This window comes from Phocoena phocoena, chromosome 19 (genome assembly GCF_963924675.1).
Source record: "Phocoena phocoena chromosome 19, mPhoPho1.1, whole genome shotgun sequence".
NCBI classification, from domain to species: domain Eukaryota; kingdom Metazoa; phylum Chordata; class Mammalia; order Artiodactyla; family Phocoenidae; genus Phocoena; species Phocoena phocoena.
The window spans coordinates 7,154,096-7,173,699 of NC_089237.1; the positions used below are offsets into that span (position 1 = coordinate 7,154,096).

Below are 19,604 nucleotides of genomic sequence, written 5' to 3' on the forward strand. Positions count from 1 at the left end.
CAAGTACTCCTCGATGCTGGCGGGTGCCCTGGGGGCTCCGGGCCGACGGCAGCCACTTCCTGCACAGCCTCTCCTCTGGTGGGGGTGGGGGGTGGGCGCATCCGAACCCCTGGGAGGCACGTCGCCCTCTGCTTACCCTCCGGCGCCTCCTCTGATGAATGGGCCCAGCCCTTGGACAGTTGGCAGAGCCCCTACCAACTTTCTCCTCTCAACCCCTTCCCTCCTCCCTCCCTCTGCGCAGCCTCTCCCTCCTTCCGTCCTTCCCTCCTGTACCGGCAGCCGGTCTCCTCCTCCTCCCTCCCTAAATCTGCAGCGTGACTGGAAATAGGCTAAATTAATCAGCAGATTGAAGCTCCACTCTGCTGCCGCTGCCGCCCCGCTCCTCGCTCACACGCGCTCCAGCTCTCTTCTCTCTTCTCTTTCTTCACTCTTTCCCTCTCTGTCTTTCTCTGTCTCCTTCTCTTCCTCTCCGAGAGCAGTGTTGGCAGTTCTGTGGCTGACTCGCTGTGGCTCAGGCTGTACCCCATGCTCTTTAAACGGGCAGAGCTATGGATTGCCCACCAGGGCAAGGGCAACAAAGTGAGTATGTCAGCTGGGCTTGATGCCCCCGTTCCACACGCCCGCTTCCCCGCTTTGTGTCGGAGGCTTTGGGTTAACGGTTGAAGATGGAAGCTGGGCCGGAGGTGGCTTGGATTACGAGGTAGCGAGGACCGTGGAAGGAGGCTGGGGATGGGAGCCAGAAAGCCCATGTGTGTAGCTGCCTGGCAGGCTCCTGAGTCACCCAGAGCGGGACCAGAGCCCAAGTTTCCCCGTGGGGCATCCTGTCAAGGTGTGCTGGGACCCGGGTCTCCAGGCACAAGGCTTGGATGCCACCCCTCCTCAGGGCCATTAAGGAGGCTTTTCTCGCCGGACCACATGAGTCACTGAGGCGGGAGCCAATGGGGCTGGGGTGATTTCTTCCTAGGTCTTGGCTGCAGGAGGTGAGAAAGAAGACAGGTGAAAGTGCCCAGGTCAGCATGAGCTGGGAAGAGTGAGGAAGAGGAGGAGGTGCTTCTGCTTGAGGCTTTGAGCTGCTTGTCTGTAGACAGAGTCGATTTGTGTCTGGCCAAACTCGGAAGAGATTTATGGTGACGCCTCTAATAGACCCTGGTGGATAGTGGCCGAATCTCTGCTTCACTGGTTCAGACCTCGTGGAGTCCAGCTGTGGTTCCCCGCTCACCTGCACTGGCCAAGGAGGCTGTGACCGTGGGGAAACCTGGCGAAGGGGCCAGCTGGTTCTAATTAGTGGTTATCTGCTGTGGCCAAGGCCAAAGGCCAAGGCCAATTCACAGGCTGCCTACCTGAGCCTGGGGGACCTAGATTCCACTTTCTCCCGAAATAGGTAGGATGGGAAGGAAAACAGCTGCTGTGCTGAGGGAACCTCAGGGGAGTCCCGAAAGGACAGGGACTGGGGGCTGGGGGCTTCTGGTTCTGGGCCATCTGGGAAACCTGACCGAGGTGGCACAGGACAGCCCAGGCGTGTTGGCTCTTAAAGCCTCATTAGACGGACCCAGATGCTTAGCTTTGGGCCCTGGGGAGCTGGTTCTGTTCGGTAGCAGATTCCTTGCAGTTCTGATTTAGCAGATAGAATTTTGTCATCACCTGCTGCTCCTCCAGCCCCCAGGCCCCGCCCGTGTCCCCCTTTAACGATGAAGCGGGGCGCGATGGGCGCGTGCTGGCAGCCTCTCCTGAGCCCACATCTCCTATGGCCTCGAGTTCCTCTGTTGGGTTCAGTTGAGGTTGAGCACTTAAAACAGTGGGATGGGGTTGCTTCTTCCCGAAAAGCTTCAGTGTCAGGGGAGAAGCAGGGCCACGCCTCCCCTCTGGTGTAGAGGCCTTGCTTAGCCTTGGCTCCTTGGCTCCAGGAATCTCCTGGAGGTGCCTGGGGCTGGGGAGTGGGAGTTTCTGAGCATCTGGGAAGTAGGAAAAATTGCTTCCTGCCTTTGGGTACTTAAGTCTGGGGCAGATTTTCCTCACCCTTCTTGGCCCTGCTAGGCAAGAAGAGCAGACCTCAGATGGCACGTGTATGACTTGCGTTCTTATTTCTCGCACCATCCCCGTCCTTGCACAGACCGCCCCCCACCCTGCCCGCCCTGCCATGGGTGCCCGGGCACGCTGGGTGCCAGCCTATCTCTATGCTTTGAGAAAGGCCACCTAGCTCACGCATGAGCCCTTTCTGAATTTCCTTTGGAAAACGTGAACGTCTCTCACCCATTTCCTCAGCTTCAGTTCTCATACCACGTGGGGGAAAAGCCATGGGGTAATGAGAGAAACAGTGATTTTACCCATACCCGGGACCCTCCTGCCGGAGACTGAGTGAAGAGTTGCCATCAGGCCTCAGCGGGCGGCCACGGCAGTTGGATAAGTGGGAAGTGGGGTTGGGGCCGTGGAGGGTTGGCTGGCCTTGAGGGCTGTGTCCCTGGCCCCGGGGCCTGTGCGGGCAGGCACTTTCTTCAGGAGGTGTATAATTACAGAATGGCTTATTTTGCCTCTGTTGTGCTGTCTTTAATCTCCAGTCTGGAGTTGGTGCTCCAAGCCAGACACAACGTGCCTGCGGGGGCAGATGCACGCCCTCAGCTCTGCAGGGCCCCTCCCGCCTCTGCCGGCCCTGCCGGGAAGCATCTGCCGCCCTCTGGCCCCTCCTCCCACACCTGGAGAGGAGCACAGGACAGGTTCTCAGACCCTGGAGGAAGAGAAGGAGCAGAAACAGTTGCTGGGTGGGGTTGCCCAGGGGGGTTGGGGGTGCCGGAAATAAGGCAGCAGGTGCAGGGCAGCCACAGGGCAAGCAGAGGGCAGTTCCTGAGTGTCCTCGGTCTAAAGGCCTGGCTGGAGGGAGCCCGCCGCCCGGGCTCTCTGGCTGCTCCCCTTAGCCTTTCCCTGCCTTCCTGAGCCTGGCGCTCATTCCAGACCGAGCAGCTTCCCGGGTGATTGTGCAGCCCTGTGGGATTTGTCAGCTCTTCCTTTCTTCCGCCCTTTGGCGTGCAGCCTTTCCACCTCTGCGGACCAGCCCTTCCCTGCCCGCAGGAGGTTTGCTCACTTTATCATTTCTGGAGACCTGGCCTAGGCAAGTCCACCCTGGGAACCTGCACATCCCACTGCGGGGAGGGAGGGAGCTCAGCAGGTTGAGCCTGAGGGAGGAAGGAGAAAGGGGAGGGGAGGCTGGGCCTCCCAAACGCTGTTCTTCTTGAGCCTTCTTGGGCTGAGAGGGGCAGGCATCCTGCCTTGGACATGAGAAGGCCTGTGGTCCCCCTTTGCTTTTCTCTTCCTCCTTCCCGCCCCTGGAGGCTTTCTTCCCTCATGCCAGGAGCCAAGGAGGCAGAGATGCAGGCCTTGCCTGACACTCCTTTGTCCTGGACCACGGCCTCTCAGGGAGGCCCCCGGATCCCTGCCAGAGGGAGGTGGGTGCTTTGGACTACAGTGTTTACCCTTGCGGGGTGTCGGCTCCCTGCCCGGAGGGCCATGTCTTCCTGAGCTGAAATAACCAGTGATCCCCTCGGAGATGCAGCAGCTCTCATCCTCATAATCCCCCAAAGCCACCGTGGAGAGCAGGGATTAGGTGAGATTTAGGCAAGGGCTCTGGGAGGTCTTTGGGCCGGGCCCACTCTGAAGCCCGTCCTCATTCCTCATGCCGAGGGAGCTGGCGACAGGCCAGCATGGGGTCTCCACTCAGGGGCCTCCCACCATGCCAGGTCTGCAGCCAGGGGATATGGCCCCCAGTCCATCAACTCCTAGTCGTGGAGATGTGTGTCTGGCGAGGGTCAAGCCTGCCAAGGGGGTGGGTGGACGTGGAGACTGGCAGGGAGGAGGAAATCCAGAACGTTGGTGGGCAAAGCCGGGGCAGGACCCCGGGGATAGGAGGGAAGAGGGTAGGGCGTGAGCCCAGGCAGCCAGAGCATCGCTGGCTCAGTGACCCTTGGCCAGGACTCAGTAGATAAGCCCAGTCCCTTTCTTGGTGCCCCAGGTCCAGGCCTTTGTGCCTCTTGCTCAGGAACTTTCCACATTGGTGCTCTTCAGGTGGCCCCTGAGAAACACTCACTCCTCCCCCAGGCCCTGCCTTTCCTGGGGGCCTTCTTTTTCCAGGCCCCCCAACTGGGGATCTGTGCATCAGATCCAATCTGGGCTGGGCCTCACCTCCAGAAGTTTTGATTCACTAGGTCTGGGTGGGGCCTGGACAGCCACGTTTGTAAAAGCTCCAGGTGTTTCTGCTATAGATCCTGGGTTGACAACCCTGACGAAGGTGTCATTGGGACCAGTGAAACTACATGGGCGTTCATTCCTTCATTCAATCAGTCAGCAAGCATTCACTGAGCTGCTGCCCTGTGATAGGTACTGTCTTAGTGGTTGGTGGAGGGGTGTGGAGATGGAAGAATTTAGTATCCTCTTCAAGGCATTGGCAGTCTGATGGGAGAGCCAGACAGGCAAATCTATACCGACAGTCCTCCGTGATGCCGCCTGTGAGCGAGGTTGCCCGGGCTGCCTTTGGAATACAAACCTCCCCCTGTATGTGCAGCCCTGGGTTTTGGGAAGATTACCCAGAGCGGGTGGTGTTTGAGCTGAGTCTCGAAGGAGAAGTAAGAGTTGTCTGGGGCAGGGAGTGTGTTCTTGGCTAGGAAAATCCATAAAGGTGCTGACACATGAGCTGGGGGAGTCCGGCATGTGACAGGAATGGCAGGAAAGGAGGCTGGAGAAGCTGGCAGATCCCAGACCACGCTCAGGAGTCTGGGTTAGATTTTAAAGGTAAACAGGGTCAGTTCATCAGACATGCGCTCACTGGCTGGGGTGCAGCGGTTGGTTTGGAAAAGGTGGGGACTGGGAGGTGGGAGGGGGAGGCAGAGGTTGCGGGGAGGGGCTGGGGTGCCTGGGTGATGGTAACTGTAGGAGGGGTGCTGGCTCGGGCGGGGAGGGCCAGGTGGTAATTTCGGGGGTTTGGATGTGTCAACTCATAGGTACCCATGAAACAGCTGTGTGGCAGTTTAGGGAACGGGTCAGAATTCGGGGTGGCGGTCAGGCTAGAGGTGAAATTTAGCAGTTGTAAGCTTATTGGTGGCAGATGAATCCATGTGGCTGAGGTTGCCCTGGAAACGTACATAAAGCTGTGGAGAAGATGTCGTAGGATGGACTGTGGGGTAGACGGACAGGACAAAACAGGAGAGAAGCCCAGGAACAAGGGGTCTCAATGGGAGATGTCAGGCCATGGGGTCACATAGGACAATGTGCTGGGAACCACCCCTGTCCATGCCACGTTCCACCCACCCGCGGTGAGATGAGAGTGTGGTGCGGTCAGTGCAGGTCCTTTCCTGGCAGCAGCTGTCTTTTTTTCTGAGACTGTGTCCTTCCCAATGTTGTAGGGTTACAGTAGCCTCCCTTTTATGAAATGGTGGTAACAGAAGTCGGTGGGGTTTTTCCTTAATGTTTTTTACTAGGAACAACGTGAAGCCAGAATCTCCAGGTTAGTTCTCTTCTCCCCACGTAAACAATACATATTTTCTGGCCCGGGAAATCCGAAAGATGGCCCCAGTGCAATAAGTCGGGAGCTCAGTGGTGAGCACGGTCTGAGTGGGGCTGGGGGATGCTGTTGGTGGTGGGTTGGGAGTTGAGTGAAAGGTGAGTTAGAAGACACTGAGTAAAGAAAGGTTTGTTTCTGATTTTGTTTTTGGGGTTTTTTTTGGTTTTTATTTTATTTATTTATTTATTTTTGGCTGTGTTGGGTCTTCGTTTCTTTTATTTTAAATTTTTTATAAGACCAGACTCTCTCTTCTTGTTGCTTTTTTTAAAAAAATTAATTATTTATTTATTTTTGGCTGCATTGGGTCTCTGTTGCAGCGCACGGGCTTCATTGCGGTGGCCTCTCCTGTTGTGGAGCACGGGCTCTAAGGCGTGCAGGCTTCAGTAGTTGTGGCTTGCAGGCTTAGTTGCTCCGCAGCATGTGGGATCTTCCCGGACCAGGGCTCGAATCCATGTCCCCTGCATTGGCAGGCGAGTTCCTAACCGCTGCACCACCAGGGAAGCCCGGGTCTTCGTTTCTGTGCGAGGGCTTTCTCTAGTTGCAGCAAGCGGGATCCACTCTTCATCGCGGTGCATGGGCCTCTCACTGTCGCGGCCTCTCTTGTTGTGGAGCACAAGCTCCAGACGTGCAGGCTCAGTAGTTGTGGCTCTCAGGCCTAGTTGCTCCACGGCATGTGGGATCTTCCCAGACCAGGGCTCGAACCCGTGTCCCCTGCATTGGCAGGCAGATTCTCAACCACTGCGCCATCAGGGAAGCCCTTGTTTTGTTTTTAATTAATTGATTTATTTTTGTTTTTGGCTGCCTTGGGTCTTTGTTGCTGCGTGCGGGCTTTTCTCTAGTTGCGGCGAGCAGGGGCTACTCTTCATTGTGGTGCACGGGCTTCTCATTGGGTGGCTTCTCTTGTTGCAGAGCACGGGCTCTATGTGCGTGGGCTTCAGTAGTTGTGGCTCGCGGGCTCTAGAGCGCAGGCTCAGTAGTTGTGGCGCACGGGCTTAGTTGCTCCACGGCATGTGGGATCCTCCCAGACCAGGGTCCGAACCCGTGCTCCCCGCACTGGCAGGCAGATTCCAGGGCTCGAATCCATGTCCCCTGCATTGGCAGGCGAGTTCCTAACCACTGCGCCACCAGGGAAGCCCTCTGGTTTTGTTTTAAACTTGGCTTTGAGGAGCAGGGCACTGTGTACTTGAACGTCTTTTAATTTGCTGGAGATCTGAACATGCTCACGCCCTGAGGAGTCAGGGCTAGTGGAGGGAGGGAGGGTGAGGATTTAGGAGAAGGGAGGAAGGTTCTGGGGAGGTGGGCGGGGAGGGCCTCCTGAGGGATGCTGAGTGCCTCCTGCTTGAGGGATGCTGAGTGCCTCCTGCTTCCCTCCAGGGCGAGGCTCCCTTGGCCCTGGGCCTGTCCACCCAGAAGGCCCTCAGCATCCTGAAGGAGCAGCTGGAGGCGGTGCTGGACGGACACCTAAAAGAACGGAAGAAATGTCTCACATGGAAGGTGACACATCCTCAAGGGGAGTCCAGAGCCTAGTTGGGGCGGTGGAAAAGCTTGGGAAGCACATTCTCGGGGCCATGACTCTCCCTGTCACCCTGGACGGTGTGACCCGACTGAGGCATCACTAAAAATCAGAAAGAGGCCGGGGTTCCTTTCAGAGTGATGTCCTGACCCCAGCCGAGACCAAAGCGAGAAGACAGAGGTGGCCACCTGGGCTCTCCAGTCGGGTGGGTGAGGGAGGAAGGCAGCTAGGATGCGGGACAGAGAATCTTGGCTCCTCCCTTCTTGCTTGGTCCCCGGGCCTCTCACTCCCTGGCCTCCTGCCCCTCCCTCCTCAGGAGCTGTGGAGAAGCAGCTTCCTGCACCACAGTAACCGCTGCTCCTGTTTCCACTGGCCCGGCGCCTCGCTCATGCTCCTGGCCGTGCTGCTGCTGCTGGGCTGCTACGGGGGCCAGCCGGCTGGCAGGTACGCGGCCCGAGGCCCTGGGAGGGGCTCCTTCCCACCTCTCTCAGCGGCAGGGTCTGGGCTTGTCCCCCTCCCGCCTCCACACCCGCCTGGGACATCCCGGGGAGAGGGGAGATGCCCCCAGAGTCAGCGCCTGGGTCATGTAGGGATCCACAGTCCCTTGGCCGGCTGGTGTCAGAACCAGAAGGAGACCCTCTTTTCAGAAGGGACTGGGGAGGGGAGTGTGGGGCCCTGGGTTGGCTGGGCTGGAGACCCCCTGGCCCGCGCCCCGCCAGTGCCCCCTCTTCTCCCTGCCAGCCACGGGGTGGAGCTGGTGGGCTGGAGACCCCCCCAGCCCGCCCCCCCGCCGCCAGTGCCCCCTCTTCTCCCTGCCAGCCACGGGGTGGAGCTGGTGGGCTGGAGACCCCCCGGCCCGCCCCCCGCCGCCGCCAGTGCCCCCTCTTCTCCCTGCCAGCCACGGGGTGGAGCTGGTGGGCTGGAGACACCCCGGCCCGCGCCCCGCCAGTGCCCCCTCTTCTCCCTGCCAGCCACGGGGTGGAGCTGGTGGGCTGGAGACCCCCCGGCCCGCGCCCCGCCAGTGCCCCCTCTTCTCCCTGCCAGCCACGGGGTGGAGCTGGTGAACGCCTCTGCGCTCTTCCTCTTGCTGCTCCTCAACCTTGTCCTCATTGGGCGGCAAGATCGCCTGAAGCGCCAAGAGGTAGAACGGAGACTCCGAGGGATCATTGACCAAATCCAAGGTGAGGCCAAGGGGCAGGCGAGTCAGGTGGGAAAAGGTGCCCTGGGGTGTGTCAGAGCCCTGGAGCTCCCGTCCTGAGCCCCAGCCAGGAGCCCCAGCACATTGGCATTGCCTGCGGGGGATAAGGATGCCCTGCTTTCTTCTCAGTGGTGCAGCGAGAGCCGTGGGATGGCTATGGGTACCCAGGCAGTGGCCTGGGGCGGACAGGAAGGCTAATGGCTCCTCAAAGCCAGGGACCAAATCAGCTTAATCTTTGACGTTTGTACCCCTCATGAAGCTCAGCACACCCCTCAGAGCCCTTAGCAAAGTTAGCAAAATGTGTTTGAATGGAAGCGGGGTACAAAGAATAAGAGCTTCAGGTGTTCAGAGGAGGTGCAAGTGCCCGCGCTGGGGTGGTGGGGAGGTGACCTCGTAGAGGGGAAGTGTTGGAATGAGCGGCGTGGGTTGACGCAGGCCGTCTGGGGAAGGGAGAAGAGCAGACAGAGCTTCGTAGCTGTGTGCTGGATCTGGCTGGTGTGTGGATCCGGTGGGTGAGGCTGTTTCCCTCTTTCCGTTCTCATCAGATGCCCTCAGGGATGGCAAGGAGATCAAGTGGCTAGATGCCATGTACCCAGACCTTCACATGCCCTTTGCACCATCCTGGTCCCTACACTGGGCCTACAGAGATGGACATCTCGTCAACCTGCCGGTTAGCCTGTTGGTGGAAGGAGACATCATAGCTCTGAGGCCTGGCCAAGAATCGTTTGCTTCCCTGAGGGGGATCAAGGTAGCTGCAGGCTTTTCTCCTTCCCTGGAAATGCTGTGGGAGTGTCCACCAGCAATGGTGGGAGGGTCTCTGGGCTTAATGCTGATGCTTCCAGCCCAGCTCCTGGGTTTCTTGGCAAGGGCTCCAGGAGAATGGAGAAAAGCTGGAACATCTTCCTCCTTGTCCTCTTCTTTCTTCTGTCTGATCCTCAAGCTGCTAGGAATCCAGTCCCCCAGGCCCCACCCTAACTGACTCCGTGCTAACTGATGGTCCCTAACCCAATGAGATGTCTCCACTTAGCTAGAACGGTCAAGGAAGAGTGGCTTCCATGGAACCCATTAATTACCCTCGACCTCCTCCCCTTCGTCGCTGGCAGGATGATGAGCACATCGTCTTGGAGCCAGGAGACCTGTTTCCACCTTTCTCTCCGCCCCCCTCCCCCCGGGGAGAAGTGAAGAAAGGGCCACAGAACCCCCAGCAGCACCGGCTCTTCCGCGTCCTCGAGACCCCTGTGATTGACAACATCAGGTGAGGGCGCCGCCCTGCCTTCCTCCTGTCCCCTGACTTCTCGGCCCGGTGCCTCCTGTGAGCAGGGGGCGTGGTGGGGCCGGTGACAGGAAGGCGCCTTGTCCATACTGAGGTCCCGTAGCGCAGGCATCTCCGGAAGGTCTTCTCTTTAGTGTCTTGTGAGAATTCTTCGACTGGGTGATTGACCCCCTCTCAGTCTGAACTCCGAGGGGGCAGCTTCAGAGGCTGCCACGAGCCCCTGGCCACAGTGACCAGGAGGCCACTCGGCCGGGGCCAAGGAATAGGAGGGAATTGCAGGACCCAGTGATGCTGGGTGAAGGGGTGGGCTTCTGGCCTCTCCCCGAGCAGGGCTCGCCCGAGTGTAGTATCCCCTCTTTCTGCAGGTGGTGCCTGGACATGGCCCTGTCCCGCCCAGTCACCGCTCTGGACAACGAGAGGTTCACGGTGCAGTCAGTGATGCTGCACTGCGCGGTGCCCGTGGTCCTGGTGCGCGAGGCGGGGCCGCACAGGGCGGGGGAGGGCCAGGAAGTGGGGCAGCCTGGGGGCCAGACTCGGATGAGCGTGTGAGTGAAGACTAGAGGGTCCCAGCGTGAGCCGGCCAGTGCCGGGGGCGGGGCTGTGAGTGGGCAGAAGACGGGGAGCCTTAGAGCCTGGGTCCCTCTCTGTGGGGGATAAGGCAGCATCTCTCCTGTTCCCGACAGGCTGGCTTCCTCATCACCAACGCCCTGCGCTTCGTGCTGAATGCCCCTGGTGTCACGACCTGGCAGTACACCCTCCTCCAGCTGCAGGTGACGACCGCCCTCTCCTCTCTGTGGTGCTTTCCTCTTTCCCCTGAGACTGCGTCCCCTCGTGGTGCCCTGACTGCCCCTCCCTCTCTGCAGCCCAGGGGTCTCTTAGGCTTAGCTTCAGAACGCCTGCTTCCCTTCCTCCCTTCCTGCCCCTAGCTGTCCTTTTTACTCAGGGGAGGGCCCCAGGGCCGGGGAAGCCCTTCCCTCTGTCCGGCCGCCAGCACATCTCAGGGAGCCTGTGTGGCTCGCTCCTTCCCAGGTGAATGGCGTCCTGCCCATCCTCCCCTTGCTCTTCCCTGTGCTCTGGGTCCTGGCAACTGCCTGTGGAGAAGCCCGTGTCCTGGCCCAGATGAGCAAGGCTTCCCCCAGCTCCCTGGTAGGTTGTTCCGAGGCATCGGGGCGGGTGGGGGTCGGGGGACAGTGCAAAAAGAACCAAAGACAGGAATGAAAAGAGTCGGCTGTGCCCCAGCAGACAGGGCAGAAGTCCAGCCCCACCCCTACCCCGTGGCCCAGCGACAGGCAGGGCCTGGACAGCTCTCCGAGTGCTTTGCCCTCTCCAGCCAGACGGGTCTCCAGACCAGGCCCCGGGGGTGGCTGAGTGTCCACCCGGGCTGTCAGCAGACGGGGGATTCAAGGGCTGCCCGGGAGTCCTTCACCAAAGGCGTCGGGAGCCTTGCTGGCACGAGGCCCCACCCGCCAGCTCGGAGGCCTGTGAGAGGCCGGCGGATTCCTCCCCGAGTCTCACACCCTCTTCTCCGCACAGCTGGCCAAGTTCTCGGAGGACACTCTGAGCAGCTATACCGAAGCCGTCTCCTCTCAGGTACACTCACCCAGGATGGATTCTGCTCCAGGCCCCGTACCCCCAGCCCGCGCTCCCTAGGGCCCCTGCTGGAACCCTGGGACTCCCCTACTTTATGGCCTTTGAGCCTCCCACGGGCTCCTGGAGCCCCTCAGTCCACCCGTCCCACATGGGTAATGTGTCACTGCCGTGCTGGACACAGGCGTTTCCACCCAACTTCCTGGTGCTCCCGGGACCGTTTCCTCTGTCGGCCCCAGAGGCCATCTCCAGGGAAATACGGCCAAGCCCCAGCCGGCCCCACGGGCTTTGTCTCTGCCCTCAGGAGATGCTGCGCTGCATTTGGGGCCACTTCCTGCGGGTGATCCAGGGGACGTCTCCGACGCTGAGCCGCAGCTCCAGCCTGCTGCACAGCCTGGGCTCCGTCACGGTGAGGGGGGCCCCGTGGGAGGACCTGGCCTCGACAGGCTGCTCTCTGGCCGTGTCTGGTCACTTAAGCGGCCCCTGGCGGCTTGGGGGCCTCCAAGGCCCCTTCCCGGTCCTCTTCTCTCCCTGCAGGTCCTGTGCTGTGTGGACAAACAGGGGATCCTGTCGTGGCCCAACCCCAGCCCGGAGACCGTGCTGTTCTTCAGCGGAAAGGTGGAGCCCCCGCACAGCAGCCACGAGGACCTAACGGATGACCTGTCCACGCGCTCCTTTTGCCATCCCGAGGTGGAGGAGGAGGTATGGCCTGGGCCCGGCTGGTAGCCTCAGGGAGGGCGAGGCGAGGAGCGGGGAGGAGGGCTCAGGCCTCAGGATCTGCTTCGGAGATGACGCCCTGAGGGGACGAAACAGCCTTGCCTCACTGGCCTGTGGCAGCCGTCGGGACGCCGGTCCGAGGCCTGTGTTCCTTGCTCTCCTCAGCCCCGTGAACGAGACGCCCTCCTGGCCGGCTCCCTGAACCCTACCCTGCACCTTTCCAATGAGCAGGAGCGCGGCAACTGGCCAGGCGATGGCCCCAAGGCCCCCGAGCCCTCCTCTCACCACAGAGCTCACAGCCGCAGCAAACACCTGTCCGGCTCCAGCGTGAGCTTCAGCAGGGACATAGAAGGCGGTGAAGAAGACCCCGGCAAGGTGAGGGGAGAGGGCGGAGAGCAGCCCGCTTGTCAGCTGCAGGGCGTCCTGGCCTCCCCTGCCGAAGGGGCCACAGGGGTGCAGCCCGGCCTGGATGGATGGAGCCCGAAGCACAGCCGTCTTGGCCTCTGTTCTCGGACCTCCTGAGGCCTCGCCCACGGCTTTTCCGTGAAGTAGGCCCTTCCCCATTTTCCGTGTTTCTCTGATGGTGGTAATTGGTTGGGGCAAGGCCCTTCCTCCTAATCACAACCTTCAAGAGACAGAGAGCCGGGACTTCCCTGGCGGTCCAGTGGTGCCAGCACTTCCACTGCAGGAGTCGCGGGTTCCATCGAGCCAAGATCCTACATGCCACTCGGCCAAAAACAAAAAAAAAAGTACAAAAGACAGAAAGCCAGTGGCTCCTTCTAAAAATGTTTCCCCTGGCTGAGAAAGGTGCTTCGTTGTTCCTTGCTTGGTCTGGACAACCTCCTCTGAGCTGGTGACAGTGTTGTTGGGCACAGATCCTAGAAGCAGCCAGGAGCCGGGAAGGACAGGGAAGGGCTTTCGAGAGGGATGGGAGAGCGTGAGCTCGAGCACGCCCTGCTGGGAGGCGCTGCCTTCCCTCGGGGGCACCCGCCGCACCCCTCCCAGCCTGAGGCCCCTCTTCCCCTCCACATCTCCTCCAGACCCAGCACGGGCTGGAGGGCGAGCCCTATGAGGCCGAGGACTTCGTGTGTGACTACCACCTGGAGATGCTGAGCCTGTCCCAGGACCAGCAGAATCCCTCCTGCATCCAGTTTGATGACTCCAACTGGCAGCTCCACCTCACCTCCCTCAAGCCCCTGGGCCTCAACGTGCTGCTGAACCTGTGCAACGCCAGCGTCACCGAGCGGCTGTGCCGGTTCTCAGACCACCTGTGCAACATTGCCCTGCAGGAGAGCCACGGCACCGTGCTGCCCGTGCACGTGCCCTGGGGCCTCTGCGAGCTCGCCCGCCTCATTGGTACGTGGCCACCGCAGGGGTGGCGGCTGGGCTAGCTGCTGGCCTCTTCCAAGAGGCTGGGCCCCTGGCTCCAAACGTGCCAGGCCCGGGCGTGGCCTTGCTCAAGAGCACCAGCAACCCTTTGGGCTTCTGATCGACCCCCCTTTTTCTTCTGGGCCGTGCCACGAGGCTTGTGGGATTTTAGTTCCCCGACCAGGGATCAAACCTGGGCCCTCAGCCATGAGAGCGCAGAGTCCTAGCCACTGGACCGCCAGGGAGTTCCCTGATCATCCCCTTTAACCAGGCTCCGCCGCTTGACGGCGCTTCCTCATCCGGGAAGATAACTGCCTGTGGGATGGACGCGTGGAGGGAAGCCGCCCAGCCTGACTGGGGTTCCCTCCCCGCCAGGGAGGGCGTTGTGTGGGGGTGGGCTTCCTCCCAGAGGCCCCGTGCTATCCCTCCTCCTGCAGGCTTCACTCCCGGGGCCAAGGAGCTCTTCAAGCAGGGGAACCACCTTGCGCTCTACCGCCTCCCCAGCGCCGAGACCATGAAGGAGACCTCGCTGGGGAGGCTCTCCTGTGTCACCAAGCGGCGGCCCCCGCTCAGCCACATGATCAGCCTCTTCATCAAGGACACCACCACCAGTGAGCCTCCCCGGCTCCGCCCGCATCAGGCCAAACCTCCCAGGAGCTGGGCGGGGCGGGGCTCTTTTTAGGGTGTCTTTTTTTAGGGAGCGCTGGGCCGACGAGCATTAGATTCTTGCCGAGATCTCAAACGTGGCAGAGATTGGCTTCGGGGACGGGGGCTGGGATGGTGGTGGCCACAGATGATGGGACTGTCTGGAGGACCGGCAGCTTAGAGCCTGCGTTATGCACCCAGTGGCCTTGCCTACAGGTTTGCTGCCATGAGGCCTGGGGAGTTCCCATCCCCCAGGGGCTCCTTTAGTGCCCTTCTCAAGGGTGGCAGTATGTCCCCGGAGGTGAGGTGGCTTGGGCACTCATGGCTTGGCCTTCCTCTCCCCGCCACTGCCCTCAGGCACAGAACAGATGCTGTCCCACGGCACGGCCGACGTGGTCTTGGAGGCCTGCACAGACTTCTGGGATGGAGCCGACATCTACCCTCTTTCGGGTTCCGACAGGTAGGTAAGGAAGCAGATGCCAGGGGTGGGAGCAGTCAGCTCTGGTGGTCTGCCTGCCCGGCTCCCAGGGGTGGGGCATCCCAGGACCACTCACCTCACTTCCACCCCGGTTCCCCGGCAGAAAGAAAGTGCTGGATTTCTACCAGCGAGCCTGCCTGTCTGGTTACTGCTCTGCCTTCGCCTACAAGCCCATGAGCTGTGCCCTGTCGTCCCAACTCAACGGCAAGTGCATCGAGCTGGTGCAGGCGCCTGGCCGGAGCAGCATCTTCACCACGTGTGAGCTGCCCAGCACCGTTCCCATCAAGCTGAGTGCCCGCCGCGGCAGCTGGAGCTCAGACGGTACTGTGGGCCCTGTGCCTGGGGGCCGGGGGCCGGGAGGGCTTCCAGCGGCCTGGACCAGACCGTAGCAGAGGACCTGGAACACCGCGGTGGCTCTCACTGTCTGGTGACGTGGGCGAGTCCCTTATTCTCATCTATAACTAGGTGCTTTGTCTGCCCTGCTCACGGGTTCATTGTGCCGCTCCAGTGGGATGACAGACAGCAAAGTGCTTTCTTTGAAGGTTATAAAGCAGTAGCGTGTATAGAGCATTAGCCTTATTTGAGTCAGACAAAGGACCGGGTCACAAAGCCTGCTGGAGCAGAGGGACTCAGAGCTCCACCCACCCCTCCCCACTCCGCCAAACACACAGCCTTCTGGGGTCTCATGACCCCAGAGACCATGAACCGAAGCCATTGCTGAGGGTGGGGCCCGCCCCCTAGCCCTGGACCAGGGATTGTCACCTGACTGATGAGTACCTTTCCTTGTCTTTTCCCCTGTGTCTGTTGGCTTCTCGATGTCTTGGTTGTGCATGTGTGTGGCTGCGTGTGTGGTCCCCTGGGGCCCATGTGCTTGTTGATTTGGGCATGGCGTCTGCATGCGTGGCCCCGGGCTGCCTCCTGCGATCTGCCGGTTCCTGGGTGTCCTGCCTGGGCCGTGTCCTGGCCGGGCTCTGTGCCTTATGCCTCCTGAAGAAGGGATCGGGGAGGTGCTGGAGAAGGAAGACTGCATGCAGGCCCTGAGCGGGCAGATCTTCATGGGCATGGTGTCCTCCCAGTACCAGGCCCGGCTGGACATCGTGCGCCTCATCGACGGGCTGGTCAACGCCTGCATCCGCTTCGTCTACTTCTCTTTGGAGGATGAGCTCAAAAGCAAGGTGGGGGAGCCCCCCCCGCACCACTGCTCCCACTGACCCTTTTCCCCACGCGACCCTTTGGGCCCATCTGTTCATTGCCATCTTCCCGGTGCAGGTGTTTGCAGAAAAGATGGGCCTGGAGACGGGCTGGAATTGTCACATCTCCCTCACGCCCAATGGTGACATGCCCGGCTCTGAGATCCCCCCCTCCAGTCCAAGCCACACTGGATCCCTGCACGATGACCTGAATCAGGGTGAGGGCAAAGGTTTGGTGTGGACACGAGGTGGGTGTGGGTCATTCCCCTTCCTTGGGGCTACAACTAGAAAGAGCCTCCACGGATCCCTCCCTTGGAAGATGGCTCTGATCTCCCTGCGGCAACGGCAGTCGATGGGGTGGGGGGGAGGACCCCTCGAAACAGGAAGTTTTGCGTCATCTGCAAGGCGAGGAAAGGCCCCCAGAAGTCTGGCCCCAAGGTGAGGGGCAGGTTCTTGTCCCCACAGTGTCCCGAGATGATGCGGAAGGGCTCCTCCTAATGGAGGAGGAGGGTCACTCGGACCTCATTAGCTTCCAGCCCACGGACAGCGACCTCCCCAGCTTCCTGGAGGACTGCAACCGGGTACGATGTGGTGGTGGTGGGGTGTCTATGTCCCCAGAGCCCTGGGGTTGGCCCGTGGCTTGTCCAGGGCAGGGGAGTGAGGGAGGAGGGACCCTGAGGCAACTGGCACCTCTGCTCTCTGCAGGCCAAGCTGCCCCGGGGCATCCACCAGGTGCGGCCCCACCTGCAGAACATCGACAATGTGCCCCTGCTCGTGCCCCTCTTCACCGACTGCACCCCCGAGAGTGAGTACCGTGGTGGCGGCTACTCGGCCAGCCCGGCCCTTGTGTGGAGCGCTGCCAGTGCGTGGGCACCCCGCGGGCTCCGGAGCGATGTTGGTTTCCCACGCAGGGAGCGGAGGAACCTGGGCTGGGAGGAGCTGGGGGTCTTGTGGGCTGGAGCCTTGGTGGCCCGTTCTAGGGAGTCAGAAGTGACAGTATTCATACGATGTTCACGAAATTGGGGGCAGGATGGTCCCAAAGAGGGTCCTGTTTTCCCTTGTCTCCTGCTTTGTCCTGGGGGTCTCTGCCCAGCACCCCACGTGGGGCTCGCCTGCCTGACTCTCGTGCCCCCCGACTCTGCCCCCTCAGCCATGTGTGAGATGATCAAGATCATGCAGGAATATGGGGAGGTGACCTGCTGCCTGGGCAGCTCTGCCAACCTGCGGAACAGCTGCCTCTTCCTCCAGAGCGATATCAGGTCAGCGTGACACCCCAGGGCCGGAGGCCAGCCTCTTCCTCCCGGAGACCCCACAACGGATCTTGCCCTGGCCGGGACCAAGGAACCTGGACTTGGCGGGGAGAAGAGGGAGCGGGTGCTTGCTCAGTCCCGTGGGAGACGGGGTCTCGGCACGCTTCAGCTGATGGGTATGCTTCCCCCCGTACGCTGAGCAGCATTGCCCTGGATCCCCTGTACCCGTCCCGCTGCTCCTGGGAGACCTTTGGCTACGCCACCAGCACCAGCATGGCCCAGGCCTCGGACGGCCTTTCTCCTCTGCAGCTCTCGGGGCAGCTCAACAGCCTGCCCTGCTCCCTGACCTTCCGCCAGGAGGAGACCATCAGCGTCATCCGGCTCATTGAGCAGGTGGGGGCTCGGGGTGGGGGGCGCTCGGGGTCAGGGGCGCAGGTCCTGCTCGGGGCGGGCAGTCGCGACGCAGGACTGGCCTGAGCTCCCAAGGGGGGTTCGCCTCCAGGCGAAGCTCTCCCAGGCGGTTGAGTTCGCCTCCGCCCCTCCCTAGCGGGAACATTTGGGGCATCTGGCTCTTGGCTGAAGCTTATCAGCTGTGGGGCCTGAGAGAGACCACAACCTGCCCCTCCCGCTCCCTAGGCTCGGCACGCCACCTACGGCATTCGCAAGTGCTTCCTCTTCCTGCTGCAGTGCCAGCTGACTCTCGTGGTCATCCAGGTGAGGTGGGGCCAGCACGGGCATCGCCCCTCCCTGCTCACTCCTTCACTCAAGGGCCGGTTGAGAGGCTGGGAGGATGCAGCACAGCTGGGGGGCCCCCCACAGCCTCTGTGAACCCCCTGGGCTTTTGGAGATGACCCCGCCGGCAGAATAGTGACCCCTCCAGCGCCGTCTCCTCTCAGCCAGGACGTGAGTCTCCGTCTGGGCACAGGGCGAGTCAGCCCTGGGGCTCCCAGTGTCTTACTCTTTGCCAGAATCTCATCGTGCTTCCTGGCTTCTCCTGGTCCAGTTCCTCTCTTGCCTCGTCCAGCTGCCGCCAATCCTGAGCACCACCGATATCCTGTGGCTGTCCTGCTTTTGCTACCCTCTGCTCAGGTGAGAGGCCGGGCCGCCCCTCCGTGCCCAGGCAGGCAGGGTTGGGATGTCACCGTGTGTCCCCAGGAGCCCAGGTTCAGGAAGCCATGCTCAGTGCTCACTTCTGGTACAGGAGGCCCGGGGGCACTGTCTCCCTTGTCTTATCCCATCTGCCCAGCAGACTTGCCCTCACTCTCAGGACTCCCTAAGTCCTTCCCACATGAGAATTGGGGGACAGAGGGTCACAGTCACCACCCTTCACTGAAGTTCCTGCTTTTCAGCATCTCTTTGCTGGGGAAGCCCCCCCATAGCTCCATCATGTCTATGGCAACGGGGAAAAACCTTCAGTCCATTCCTAAGAAGGTAAGCAACGTGGAGCCCTGTGAGCCTGGGCTTTTCCTGAGGAATGTCGGTATGGAGGGGGCTGAGCCTTGGGGGAGGGAAGTGGGGTTGGGGCAGGGGGAGGAATTCCATCCGAACTTCCCCAGACCAAGGGGGAGGGGTGGTACAAGAGCTGGGCAAGATCCTTGCTCCTTATCCCCCGGGCCCGCCCACTGACTGAGGACCCCGTTGAATCCGTGCGCCAGAGGGGCGGCTGCCACAGCAGTGACGGGCCTCCTCTTCCCGCAGACCCAGCACTACTTCCTGCTCTGCTTCTTGCTCAAGTTCAGCCTCACCATCAGCTCGTGCCTCATCTGCTTTGGCTTCACACTGCAGAGCTTCTGCGACAGCTCCCGGGTCCATAACCTCACCAACTGCTCCTCCGTCATGCTGCCCAGGTGGGTCCCATCCTGACACCCCCGCCCTGGTTTCCCTCCCCGGGGCCCAGAGGAAAAGCTGAGCCCACACCTTGCTTTGGCAGCCACGCCGACACGGCTCCAGCCTGGTTTGACGACTTCGCCAATGGGCTGCTGCCGGCTCAGAAGCTCGCCGCCGCCCTGACCGTCCTGCACACTGGTGAGGGGCTCCCCGGGGCTGGTGAGGCACCCTGGGGACCAGGCCTCTGGCCGTGAGAAGTCTGACACCCACCACTGACCCCATTTTCTCCAGTCTTCATCTCCATCACCCACGTGCATCGCACCAAGCCCCTGTGGAGAAAGAGCCCCTTGACAAACCTCTGGTGGGCGGTGACCGTGCCCGTGGTGTGAGTCTTTCTGGGATGGAGGGTGGGAGCAGGGGAGTGGCTGCAGCGGGGCTGTGATTTGAGGGCGGGCTTGGGGCCAGAGGTTGAAGGGTGCCCTCCTTAAGCTGTTCCTGCTGAGAAAAGCAGGGAAGGAAGCAAGAGACCCCGCTGACGCAGGGCTGCCACCTCCTGCAGGTTGCTGGGGCAGGTGGTCCAGACAGCAGTGGACCTGCAGCTGTGGACGCACAGGGACAGCCACGTCCACTTTGGCCTGGAGGACGTGCCTCTGCTGACGTGGCTCCTGGGCTGCCTCTCCCTGGTCCTCGTGGTGGTCACCAACGAGATCGTGAAGCTGCACGAGATTCGGTGAGCCGCCGGCTAGGTGCCCCCTCTGGGCCTGGGTGTGTTCCCTAAGCCCGTCACCTCCAGGGGCACCGTTCCCCTGCCTTCCCACTGCCGTCCCGCCCTCCTCCTCGGGTGTCCTGCCCGTCCCCTGGTCTGGAGGTCTGCGCTAACCTGGACTTTAATCTCCCGCCCTACCAGGGTCCGGGTCCGCTACCAGAAGCGACAGAAACTGCAGTTTGAAACTAAGCTGGGCATGAACTCTCCCTTCTGAGCCACTGGCCGTGGTGGTCATAGTTGCCCTGGA

The 19,604-nt window shown here is 61.2% G+C and overlaps 1 protein-coding gene across 2 annotated transcripts; it reads left to right on the forward strand.

Annotated features, from left to right (window-relative positions):
* Positions 1-525: 525 nt before the first annotated feature.
* On the forward strand, positions 526-19,571 carry TMEM94 (transmembrane protein 94). 2 transcript variants are annotated; one of them, XM_065896441.1, is made up of 31 exons: positions 526-579; positions 6,920-7,039; positions 7,375-7,502; positions 8,103-8,239; positions 8,802-9,004; positions 9,360-9,511; positions 9,895-9,997; positions 10,213-10,299; positions 10,559-10,675; positions 11,063-11,119; positions 11,421-11,525; positions 11,654-11,806; positions 11,999-12,208; positions 12,874-13,189; positions 13,639-13,812; positions 14,204-14,306; positions 14,428-14,645; positions 15,318-15,499; positions 15,594-15,732; positions 15,980-16,095; positions 16,220-16,319; positions 16,665-16,773; positions 16,968-17,157; positions 17,401-17,478; positions 17,768-17,853; positions 18,114-18,195; positions 18,463-18,611; positions 18,695-18,789; positions 18,883-18,976; positions 19,151-19,321; positions 19,499-19,571. In XM_065896441.1, the coding sequence occupies exons 1-31, from the start codon at positions 526-528 to the stop codon at positions 19,569-19,571; spliced, it is 4,101 nt and encodes a 1,366-aa protein (XP_065752513.1). The 2 variants fall into 2 exon arrangements, with proteins under 2 accessions (XP_065752513.1, XP_065752514.1); XM_065896442.1 differs by having other exon boundaries at positions 15,321-15,499.
* Positions 19,572-19,604: the final 33 nt, after the last annotated feature.

Bases quoted from the DNA above. Each gene is read 5' to 3' on its own strand.
- TMEM94 (XM_065896441.1), top strand. From the start codon at position 526: ATGCTCTTTAAACGGGCAGAGCTATGGATTGCCCACCAGGGCAAGGGC. The intron at 9,512-9,894 runs GTGAGGGCGCCG...CTCTTTCTGCAG, and splicing joins CCTGTGATTGACAACATCAG to GTGGTGCCTGGACATGGCCC. The intron at 16,096-16,219 runs GTACGATGTGGT...TGCTCTCTGCAG, and splicing joins TCCTGGAGGACTGCAACCGG to GCCAAGCTGCCCCGGGGCAT.